The sequence below is a fragment of the Hyperolius riggenbachi genome, chromosome 4 (assembly GCF_040937935.1).
Source record: "Hyperolius riggenbachi isolate aHypRig1 chromosome 4, aHypRig1.pri, whole genome shotgun sequence".
Classification (NCBI taxonomy): Eukaryota; Metazoa; Chordata; class Amphibia; order Anura; family Hyperoliidae; genus Hyperolius; species Hyperolius riggenbachi.
In genome coordinates, this window is record NC_090649.1 from 424,255,106 (window position 1) to 424,268,001 (window position 12,896).

The window sequence follows — 12,896 nt, forward strand, 5'->3', positions numbered from 1 at the left end:
ATAAAAAGGTACACATGAATGTCTTGATATGGTTGTCCTTGAAGAGTAGGAGTGTGGGGTGTCTTGGTACCTTAAAAAATAACGGAGACAACAAAAGCCAAATAGCGCAATATGTGGCTTCAAAGGGATGTAATTGTAAGTGTAATAGAATACTACTCACAAATGTAGATTGCATGAGGGGCCCAGATCTTTACCCAACTCCACTCGGGGTGTCGAACCTGGACTGAATGCGGTTGCACTCTTAAGGAAAAAAACACTCTGCAGCCTACATAATGATGTGAACCATGTAGGTCTAAGACACTACCACTCCAAACCTCATAGGTTGGAGAGTTATTTTCAACACACAAGGGAGAAGAGGCGCCTGAGGATATATAAAACTAGGTTAAAAACAACTAAAACCAAAAAAGGGAAGGTGGCTTACCTCAATAACGACAGTCATATATGTCAATATTTATCAAGCATAACACCTCAATACTCCGACTCATTAACCGACTCATTAACCTTTTGGCACTGTACTTGGCCTGAGGAAGTGGGCTTAGACCCACGAAAAGCATTGCATGCACTTAGTGAATATTATTGACGTATGTGACTGTCATTATTGAGGTAAGCCACTTCCCCTTTTTCAATATTAGTGTTTTTAACCTAGTTTTACATACCCTTGGGTGCTTCTTCTCCTTTTTGTGTTCTTGAAGAAAATTTGACTTTCCAGAATTGCCAAAGTTGCCAGTACTTTCCAACTTTTCATGCCTTTGGATTGACCGTATAAATGTAAATTGAATTAGCTTTATGTTGCCACTGGTTTGCTGTAATGCTATTGCCTTACTATCAGCGATTTCAGCGTTTACTGTATTTCCTAATCATCCTTATTCAAGCCAATTAATGAAAATAATCATTTAAATCTGTTTCTATATAGGGCGCAGTCTGCCATGCGGCTTCCTCTGTAGTCACTCTATTAATATAGAAAGTTCCCCGCCGTAACTTTTGGATCATTAACGGTTACTGTAATTTAACGGCTTGGTGCAGCTTCGCTTGCATGGTAAATGTACCCAGCAGAGGGCTGTAATAAAACGCCACCATCCTTCCAGGAAGCCTCCGCTTATCCCATAGGCTTCCACATTCTGCCTTCCGCTTTCTCAGTCAAGCGTTGGCTGGGGGTAATGAGCATATGGGCTTCTATGTAGTACAATGCACATTTGCCAGAAATGGCACTGAGAATTGTATTAAACTGCTGCGGAATAATTGCTCTCCCGGCTGAGTACTTATGTAAAACAATAAGAAATCCATTCCAATGAAGCGTTACTACTTTTCTCTCTTAAAGCATAACTCTGTCTGCCTGACAATCTAGTGCTAATGGGCAGGTCAGTGGAAGAAAAAATACTTTGTATGCAGAAAATATTCCATATCTTTTTTTTTTTTTTTTCTTTTTTTTTTAAGGTCTACAGAGGCTTATTGGTGATGAAGTAATCTATTTAGTTGTCATTTGAAAGCAGTCTAGGATGATGGATAGATTTCTATCAGTGCCCATATATAGGTTGTTAACTAGGAAACGTCTTTGTAAATGTAACGACTATTGGAAGCGCATAATTTATATTAGTGATCAATAAGTGCTTTAGTTGAGTGAAAATCTGGTTTTAATTCTGCGTGTGTATACATTATATACCATATTTTTTGGCATATAAGACACACTTTTTCTTCTACCAAAATGGAGAGAAAAAGTCATTGTGTCTTATATGCCAAATACAGGGAGCCCGCAACTTGGGAATCCCCGCCCATACGAACCGCCGCAATGTTGCAGGCTGCTGATATTGTACCCCATGTCTTTTCCGCTCCCACCATGTACCCCTCCGCTCCCCGTGTATAGTTAGAAGCAGCATGGCTCACCTCATCCATCTGCTCCAGGGCGATCAGAGACCTCTCCTTTCCCTCACTGCTCCCCTAGTGCCGGCTTTTGCTGATCGTGTCATCAGAAGAAGCCGGTACTTGGGGAGCACTGAGGGAGAGGAGAGGCTTCTGATCACCACTGGAGCCAATGAATGAGGTGAGCCTTGCTGCCGCTGCTTACATCTAATCGGGTAGCAGCGGAGGACAGAATGGGACAGAAGGGAACATATGGAGGGCACATGGGGACGCATGAGGTACAATTTTTCTTCCTGGGTTTTGCCCTCTAAACCTAGTCTGGAGCATCTTATATGCTAAAAACCTGAGATATAGTATTGTTGTTATTATTATTATTATTAATTTATAAAGCGCCAACATATTCTGTGGTTTTGTACAAAGTAAGAAATGAACAAGGGGTACATAATTATACAGACAAATGGTATACACCAATATACAAAATTGATGACAAAATACAGAATCGATACAAAAATACAATTGGTAATGACCGTGACAAAAATAACACAATGAATCAAATCCAAGACACAAAAGGTGAAAGAGCCCTGTCCTTTCGAGCTTACCCTAAATGAATAGGGAGGAAACAAGAGGTGGGGTAGTATACAATAAACATACCTCCTCTAGATTGTAAGCCTTTGGGCAGGGTCCTCCTCCTTTTGTGTCCTACCTGATCATGCACCTCCATTACTGTGAACCCATGCTATGCATCTGAGTGAACCTAACTTGCCTATCTCCATGCTCCCCTCCCAGTGACTGACTAAGCATTACCTTTTACTCATACTGTGCTGTGTGATCTGGTTTTCTTGTATTCCTGTATTGTCATATTGCTGTATGTCACCCCTAAATATTGTCTGTAACCTAAACTAATGTCCAGCGCTGTGTAATATGTAGGCACTTTATAAATACAATAAATAAATAATAAATACCTAGAGGCAGTGTTTTAGGATATCTAGCAGGAGTGCAACTTGGTTTTAGGACAAAGTGGAAGTGACCTAATGTAGAGTGTATGCTTGTTGGAACAAGTGAGCGCAAATCACACACGCACACGCACGCACGCACACACGCACACACGTATCAGAAAGTTTTTAATTTCCACCTTTAAAAAATATTTGACAGAAAGTTTGTTTTGATTTGTAGCTGTTAAAGGGATACTTAAGTCAAAAATAAAAAAATGATTTTTACTCACCTGGGGCATCCCTCAGCCCCCTGAAGCTGTATGGTGCCCTCGCAGCCTGGCTCCGATCCTCCTGTCCCCCACGGGCGGCTACTTCCGGGTTTGGCGACAGCCGCCGACAGGCTGGGAACGCGAGTGATTCTCCGTGTTTCCAGCCGCTATATAATTCTCTATGCTGCTATAGCGTATATGTGATATGCTATAGCAGCATAGAGGGTGATATAGCGGCTGGGAACACGGAGAATCACTCGCGTTCCCAGCCTGTCGGCGGCTATCGCCAAACCCGGAAGTAGCCGCCGGCGGGGACAGGAGGATCGGAGCCAGGCTGCGAGGGCACCATACAGCTTCAGGGGGCTGAGGGATGCCCCAGGTGAGTAAAAATCATTTTTTATTTTTGACTTAAGTATCCCTTTAAGTCTTTTATGCTTAGTCACCATCCTCATTTAGACTTTATTTCCAGTGTTTCTTAACACTCTGTAAACTGTAATAATCTTCGGCTGCGGAGTGCCCTGAATGATATGATAATTGTTAGGTTGTGTTTTTTTAACCTCATATTTATTTTAGAGTTCTTTCTTAATTCCTGTGCGTTTTGCTTGTACTGCAGGGTGACTCTGGGCTGATACCTCGCATTTGTGAAGGACTGTTCAGTAGGATTGCTGAAGCTACGAGGAGGGGTGATGCCTCATTTCGTACAGAAGTCAGGTTAGTCTACTGTAATTTATGGTTTCTTCTGATATACCGTATTTTTCAGACTGTAATACGCACATGACCACAAGACACACCTAGGTTTAGAGGACAAAAAACGGGGAAAAAAATACTAAACCTGGTGCATCTATGGTGCAGGAGCGTCTTGTAGATCTTTTCTCCTTCAATCATTATGTCCCCCTTGTACTTCTTCTGTCCCCCATGTGTCCTCTTCTGTCTCCTATATCGGTCATCCTCTGTCCCCCATGTTTCTGCCTCTATCCCTCTTGTGTCTTCCTCTGTCTCCATTGTGTCTTCCTCTATACCCCTTTGTGTAATCAGTTGTCCTCTATTGTCCCCTTGTGTTTTCCTTCCTTACCCTTTATGTACCACTGTGTCCTCCTTTGTCCCACTTTGTCCCCCCCCCCCCCCCCGTGTCCACCTTCATCCCCCCTGTGTCCACCTTCATCCCCCCACTCCTTATCCTCCATCTCCCCGTGTCCCCCACTGCTTCTCCCCCCTCCCACCTGGATAGTATCAGCCAGCTCTCACCTAATCCATGGAGCCCATGGTGATCAGAGGTCTCTTCTCTTCCTGACTGTTCCCCCTGTGCCGGTCAGGTGTAATGATTGCAATCCGGCACTAAAGAAACAGTGAGGAAGAGGAGTGGTCTCTGATCTCCTCGGACTTCATGGGTTAGGTGTGTGTCCCCGCTGCACTCTGCAAGTCTGGATTGTATTATTCAGACTATAAGACGCAGTGACTTTTTCTCCCCACTTTTGGGAGTGAGAAAAATTGTCTTACAGTCAGAAAAATACGGTACTTGTGTTACAAGATACGGCTGATGAGCTACTATTGTGTAGCTACTGAGTTACTATTATGCTGTGAAAACAAGATGTCCAGCGTTTGATGTAAGGGATAGCTGGACCATGATGGCTTTTTTGCAATAAGCTTTAAAAGAAATACCTGACCGTTAGAGCAAATGTGCTACATAATTTTTTACTCTGATGTGTGAAAGCAGAGTGCAGCTTTAAGCAAATGACAATGTGGAAAAATAAGGCAAACCTTGGGGGTTTGATAGCCTTTGTGGGCCTCATTTTTGGGTTTCCTTCTCTGTACTCTGCTTGATGTTTGGACCTCTCTCCACTGTGAAGTTCTATTGAGTATCTTCTTCCCTTTCAGCTACCTAGAAATTTACAACGAGAGGGTGAGAGATCTGCTGAGAAGAAAGTCATCGAAAACATTTAATTTACGGGTTCGAGAACATCCCAAAGAAGGTCCTTATGTTGAAGGTAGCTAATTATACATGAAATTGTGCAAATTTGACTTGCTCAGTTTTGTAAAAGGGCAAATAAGTGAGAGGGATATGGAGGCTGCCATATACTGTATATTTCCTCTTAACAATACCGGTTGCCTGGGAGCCCTGCTGATCTATTTGGCTGCAGTAGTGTGTGAATCAAACCAGAAACAAACATACAGTTAATCTTGTCAGATTTTACAATAATGGGCTCTATTCACAATCATTTTCCACATGCGGAAATGCACTTGCAGTAAATTCCCGACTGAATTAGGGCCATCTTGACATTCACAAAATTTTATGCATGATCATTTTCCGCATGCGTAAAATTGTACGCATTATTTACCCGCATGCACAAAAAGTGCGGTAAAAGCCCGCAAAAGTCATTAATTCCCGCAAAACAAATCAAAATTCACACACAAAAAGGGTCGCATTATTTCTGACTTAACTATTGATTTTTTTTAATCACCCACTGGTACTGGGTGATATATTTCGCTTCCTATTGACTTAAATGTAGTCTGGAGCGCTGTGATGTATATTTTTTGTACAAGTTTTTTTTATGCCACTTTTTCCGCACGGATTCCGCATGGTTACTATGTGAATAGAGCCCAATATCAGAAACACATGCTCTGCACATGCTTGTTCAGGATCCATGGCTAAAATATTAGAGGCAGAGGAACAGCAGGACAGCCAGGCAACGCAACTGGTATTTCTTAAAGGGATATAAATATGGCAGCTTCCATATACCTCTCACTTCAGTTGTCCTTTAAAGGGAACCTAAACTGAGAGGGATATGAATGTTTCCTTTTAAACAATACAGTACCAGTTGCCTGGCAGTCCTGCTGATCTCTTTGGCTGCAGTAGTGGCTGAATCACACACCTGAAACAAGCATGCAGCTAATCCAGTCTGACTTCCGTCAGAGCACCTGATCTGCATGCTTGTTGAGGGGCTGTGGCTAAAAGTATTAGAGACACATGATCAGCAGGAGAGTCAGGCAACTGGTATTATTTTAAAAGGAAAAATCCATATCTTTCGCAGTTTAGGTTCCCTTTAAAGCCGGTTTTGCACTTGAAGTGTGTGTTTGCGTTTTGCCTCCCCTGCCGCATCGCACCACTATGCACAAAATAACAAACCTTAGACCCTGTGGCAGAAACTCTGACAGGATCATATGCATAGTGCTGCCCCTTGCTGGACAGGAAGTACGACACTGGCATTCCTGGAGAGTGGACATAAGTGTGACAGAAGAATGGTCAAGCCTGTTTAACATTAACAGACAACAAAGTTGAAAACACTATATAAATCTTATGAATAAATCCTATCAATGCGTAATATGGAACAGGTGTTCACCCATTCTTGATCCTCTATCGGCTGGGTGAAAAAAAGGAGTTTACCGATGTCATGCCGCACGGACCTATGTCTCTCTAGCCATCTGCGCCACTCTCCCATCGCTGAAGCCCACTTGCTCTACTGCTGGTATGTCAGCAGAGCTCTGTAAGCCTGCCAGGAGCCGTTTTTATTGGCTCCTGACCCTGTGATCACCAGTCAGGAGCCAGTGAAATCTGCTCCTGACAGGCTCACCGAGTTCTGGGCTGCAGCAGGGGGAGAGCTGCATGGTAATTGAAATCCACGTCCTGGCAGGGATAAACGGGTCCCAAACAGGGGCTTGGATTACAATTAGCCTGGTCCGGAAGTAGTTAAACTCTATAGCAAGAGCACATGAATATGTTTTGTAATAGTTGCAAATATAGTCCAAAATACCTTTGCATTATAAAGCCCAGTTCTATCGAATGGCTTATTGTGGCCCTATAGACAAATACTCTAGTCTCTGGTGTGGAACTCTGCAACTCCTGCAGGGTTACCTTTGGCCTCTGTGCTGCCTCTCTGATGAATGCTCTCCTTGCTTGGTCTTTGAGTTTTGGTGGGTGGCCCTCACTTGGCAGGCTTGTTGTGGTGGTACCATGTTCTTTCCATTGAAATGGTGCTCTGGATTATATTTAAAACTTTGAATATTTTTAACCCAGCCCTGACTTGTACTTCTCAACAACTTTGTTCCTGACTTACCGTATTTGGAGTGCTCCTCATCTTCATGCTGTGTGCCTCTTGCTTAGTGGTGTTGAAGCCCACTCTGAAAAGATGTTTATACTGACAGATAATGTGACAGATTGCACACAGGTGGACTTCATTTCACGAATCATGTGACTCTTGAAGGTAATTGAAGGTACCAGGATATTTTAGGGGCTTCATCGCAAAGGCGGTGAATACATATGCACATGCCAGTTCTCAGTCTATTCTTTGTTAAAAATTAGTTTTTGTATACATTTTTCTCATTTAACTTTACCAACTTAGACTATTTTGTGCAGATCCACCACATAAAATATGATTAAGAAACATTCAAATTACAGATTGTAATGTAACAAAACAGGTACAAAGCCAAGGGGGCTTCTTAGCGAAATTACAGATTCCCTTTACATTTGCATATTACTTCCAAAACTGATAAACCTGGATTTACTGATTATATTGACATACAGTTTTCAGTGAAGTGAACTTCTAATTATGTATTTTTTTTATTATCTGTCTTTATTGCCAAGCTTTGTAACAGGTGTACATAAAGCTCTTGCAGCTCATTGACGGATTTTAATTGCTGCTTGGAGCTGCTTTTTAATACTTTCTTGTGTTGAAATTTCATTTCTGAGAAGTGAGAGGGTTTTTTAATCTTCTGTTTAATTGTTCACTACTTGTAGCTTCTTTAATGATCTGAGCCACCAGAATATAGGCTGTTGTATGACTCAGCTCCACTCGCTTCTCTTGTATCGGAATACAGTGTACTGTTTCCTGCTGTAGGGAGCTTTTAGATTAGACTCATTATGCAGGTTTACTATCAGAGTTGAGCTGATAACTTTCCAGGGAAAACCAAGACCTTTAACACACTACTTTTATATCATGTTAGGCTGTGTACACTAGCTAGAAACTAGTCGAGATGGCTATTATGCCTGGTACACATGAAGCAGTTTCCCATCAGATTGACTGATTGAATAAATAATTTCCTACATGTCTTATCCAGTAGCGTACCTAGGGGAAAGCAGCAGCGGTGAGCCGCTCCATGATGACCATAGCAGGGGGTTACACTAGAGTCCTGTGCAGGCTGCTTGTGTCCGCTGTGCCTGCGCTTACCCAGCTGGAGCAATGCAGAGTATTGCACGAGCGGATCCGTGCATCTCACCTGCACACTGGAGTCCAGTGGTACCTGACCTCCTGTCACCGCTCAGCACTTCCTCTAGTGCTGGCATCTCTTTCTGCACTCGTGATGCCAGCACTAGGGGAAGAGCTGAGCTCAGCATGTGATGCAGGAAGTCATGGCAGGGGGAAAACTGAGCGCTGACAGGTGGACGCATCGGTGGACTCTGGCATGCAAGTGAGTTAACAGAGCACAGCTTCCGCTCATGCAGTACTCTGCATTGTTGACATTACACCAGTGGAAGTACTTTGTGAAGCCCCACCTATGCCTTGCTCACTAACCCCCCACATACGCCTAGCACTAACCCCCTAGCACTAACCCCCTAGCATTAACACGCCTAGCATTACCTACACCTAATGTTAATGTAACCTACACCTAACACTAACCTCCTCTCTACCTACACCTAACACTAACCATACATATACATAAATAGCCATGGCCCTGACATCACACTGTGGGAGGGGTCTCACCACAATATCATCCACATGGACGTCCCTAATTATTGGGCTGAAGTTCAATCCTGGGTTAAACTTCCTCTTTGAGGACCCCCTGAGCGGAGAATATATCGTGTGTACAGGAGCCCCTCACTTCTGGTCATGACTGACTTTTAGCGGAAAATCTATTGTGTGTACGATAGATTTTTTTGGGAAAAAGGCGCCCGTTCCCCACAAGACTTCTATTTAAGGTTACTTGTTACGGACCTGAGGAAGCGGGCTGAGACCCGTGAAACGCATTGTCTACAATCAACCACTTGGTAATAAAGACTTAGATCCGCGTGAGTATTCTTTGGACGTAATACCGTACAATAATTATAACTCAGCCCCACTAGCAAAGAACTTAGGCGCCTCCCCCAAACCGTTTTAACAGTTGTTACCCACACCCCCAAAAGGGGTGTTAGCACTTCCCACTTGTATATCCATTATACCAGTGGAAAAGTTGACGTGAGGAGAGCGACCACCCTGTTCCAGAAGGTTCCGGGATACCGAGCGGGAACGGTTCTTTTCCACATGCCTATATGGTGGTTGCAGGACTGCAACCCATCCTTGTGAGTATAAAATACCCACAATCCCCCACCGTTTAATACCAGATGTTACTGCACTATTGGGATCCCGGTCTCTCCCCTTTTTACAGGCCGAAGGATCTCCACTCCCATTGTGAAGGGACCTCCAGAGACCTGGACCAATTTTATAAGAGGGATATGGGGGCTGTCATTTTTATTTACTTTTAAACAATACCAGTGCCTGGCAGCCTTGCTGATCTATTTGGCTGAAGTAGTGTCTGAATCACACCAGAAACCAGCATGCAGATAATCTTGTCAGAAACACCTGATCTGCTGCATGCTTGTTCAGGGTCTATAGCTAAACGTATTAGAGGCAGAGGATCAGCAGGACAGCCAGGCAACTGGTGTTGCTTAACCACCCTGGCGTTCTGTTTAAATTGCCAGGGTGGCGGCGGTAGGTTTTTTTTTCGTCATTTTTTCCCCCATGCTGCTAACTGAAAGTTGGCAGCGTGAAAGGCCACTAGAGGGCGCACATGGTGCACCCTTCTGATCGCTGTCGGCGATCACAAGTAACAAGACATCCCGCGAAGAGCGGGATTTCTTGTTAGGCTTACACCGTCGCCATGGCGACGATCGGGATGACGTTATGGACGTCAGCCGACGTCCTGACGTCAGACGCCTCTGATCCAGCCCTTTGCGCTGCCTGAAAGTGCTTGGTCCAGGCAGCGCAGGGCTCTGGCGGGGAGGGGGGGCCCTCTTCCGCCACTGCAGGCCGTGGATCGCAGCTGAGTGGCGGCAATCGAAGACCACACGCAGCTAGCAAAGTTTTAGCTGCGTGTGGTGCACTTTATTTGGAGGAAATTGGCCCAGCAGGGCCAGAGATATCAGCCTCGGCGGCTATGGACGAGTTGAGCTCGTCCATACCGCCAGGAAGGTTAAAAGGAAATAAATATGGCAACCTCCACATCCCTCTCACTTCAGTTGTCCTTTAAGATGAATGTAAATGTGTACAGCGCTCTCACTCTGTATCAAGTATGACTAGCTGTATGTGGCAATTGTCCAGTGAAAATGCCCCTAAATAGATAAAACATATACAATCCACGTCTTTGTATCTCTGACATAAAGTCCAGAACAATGCTGCTGGTTGTAATCCCGCTAGTAGTAGTCCAACTGCCTCCTCAGATGTGTCACACAGTCAGAGTTTAATACTTCCAAAAGTTCCACGGATATAAATACCACAGTTTGCCAATTATACTCTCACAAATGTCCAAGGGCTGATAGCAGGAATATCAGCAAGATCGCTCATATGCAGGTATCAGCTTTCCCGACAGGCTTCCCCCTGTATACAACTCAGAAGAACGGAAGACACATAGCGTAATACAGTTTGGACGCAACTGTCATGAACACTTCCTCCACCAGTGAGAGCCCTCAAAATGTATATTATTTGCCTCCGTGTTAGTGCAACCACATGCAGCCCGTGCTGAACAAAAGTGAAAACACTTAAGCGCTCACCAGATATCCAGGCTGACCCTGTGAAGACCAGCTTATTCGCTTGTGGTGTCGCTTTGTAAAAGAACTCTCACTTGGACCGGGTACTTCCTCCTGGATATTGTTGCCCGATCAGCAGCAGCTCCCTCCCCAGCAGATAGGCAGCCTGGTGACACGCGGTTATTACCCTGGCGAGAGAGGTGGGGGTAAATCCAGGAGATGGGGGGAGGGGGCAATTGCTAGTGATTAGGTTGTCCTTTAAGATGTGTGTGCAGCACCGATACATTTATAGTATTTTTCTTTTATTAAACCAACTAGCGGTTCTATTTTAACCACGTTTGAAATCTGGAACCTTTATGGAGACGTTAAGCAAGGTCTGTTATTTCTGTTGCTCTTCACTTGTATTTGTGCTAATACGCCTCGTCCTTGAATATGTGGAGCTCTCTGAAGTATTATGAAAGCATGCCACTCAGGCAATTGTTTGGCTCTGATTAAACTATAAACAGTACAGAACTGTGTGGAGGCTGACTAGCCTGTTTTTTTTCTTCTTTTTTTCCTGTCATATTTGCAGACTTGTCAAAGCACTTAGTTCAGAATTACAGTGACGTGGAGGAGTTAATGGATGCCGGGAACATTAATAGAACCACAGCTGCCACCGGAATGAATGATGTGAGCAGTCGATCGCATGCCATCTTTACCATCAACTTCACTCAGGTAGGCATGATGCAGGACTGCCTCCTTTTCATAAGCAGGCATGTTTGTCTCATTGGATAGGGGACACAGCCGTATTGCACTACTCCATGCTGTAGCCATAGGGAGGAGTCTTCATCCAACTTTTTCTCCTATTTAAAAGGTGCAGGCCTATTTAACCCATTAGTAGCTTCAATAGTTATCTCGTTTGAGATAGTGCACTGCTTTTGACTATAGCCAGCTGAACGTGTTGTGCTGTAAATTCTTGGAATGCTTTGATGTCTCTCTACTAGCAGAGGATGTAGAAACTGAAAGCAGACGTCGTCTGTTATTGTCTCACACTGCCCCTAGTGACAAGGGGCAATAAATACACATTACAGCAGTACTAATCGGTAGCAAGGAAATAAAAAAATAAATAGGCTTTGAGCACTTGCAAGCCTCTAAATAAATTGGCTGCTAAAGGGTTAAAGGGCACCCAAAGTGAGATTCTGTTGAACAATACCAGTTGCCCGGCAGCCCTACTGATCTTTCTGGTCTTAGTAGTGTCTGAATCACACCTGAAACAGGCACGTGGCTAATTTAGCCAGACTTCAGTCAGAACATCTGATCTGCATGCTTGTTCAGAGTCTATGGCTGGAGGTAGAGAGGCCGATGATCAGCAGGACGACCAGGCAATTTGCATTGTTTAAAAGGAAATAAATGTCTTCCTCCATATTCCTTTTACTTCAAGTGTGCTTTAATATAGTGGTGCCAGGATGTAGCGATACTATGCAAAGTACAGGCACGTGAAATCCTGTCACCAAAGGCTGCTTCAAATTGGTAAAGTAGACTTCCACTGAAAAGCATTCGACATAAACTAAACAGGTATAATGCCTACTTACTGTACATATATACATTTTTCAATGAATAAAGAGGGACAGAATGTCTGCCAAGTTTTAAAATAGACTTAAAGAGACTCTGTAACAAAATTTTCAGCCTTAGTTCTTCTATCCTATAAGTTCCTTTGCCTGTTCTAATGTGCTCTGGCTTACTGCAGCCTTTCCTAATTGCATAGTGGCTGTGTTATCTCTGTTATATGATCTAATCTGTTTTCTTCTGTCTGCACAGTCAGGCTAAGGCTGGAATGTGTGGAATGTGCAGGGCTGCTTGTGATTGGATAGAAGCGATACACACCCTCTGCAGGCCCCCTGCAGGCTCTGTATGACTCACACACTCTGCTTATTTGAGCCTATCACAAGCTGGTTAGTTTGTTTGTAAACACTGCCTAAAACTGGCAATTACCGGCCAGGATTGCAGCAGAGAGTGGCAGAAACAGCACAGAGGGGCCCAGGAGAACATAATGAATAGAATGGTATGCTTTTTGCTGTAAAAATTTTAGAGTACAGATTCTCTTTAAACCTACTGACAAAATTTGTTTCAGCACTAAAGGCCTGT

General features: G+C 43.9%; 1 protein-coding gene across 1 annotated transcript in view; it reads left to right on the forward strand.

The window, feature by feature from the left end:
• The window catches only part of LOC137504840 (kinesin-like protein KIF16B), a 96,516-nt gene that overhangs the window by 50,790 nt on the left and 32,830 nt on the right, over window positions 1-12,896 (forward strand). Inside the window, exons 5-7 of the mRNA XM_068233431.1 lie at window positions 3,672-3,769; window positions 4,934-5,043; window positions 11,344-11,486. Of these exons, the coding sequence (XP_068089532.1) occupies window positions 3,672-3,769; window positions 4,934-5,043; window positions 11,344-11,486 (351 nt within the window). The remainder of the gene's footprint in view (window positions 1-3,671; window positions 3,770-4,933; window positions 5,044-11,343; window positions 11,487-12,896) is intronic.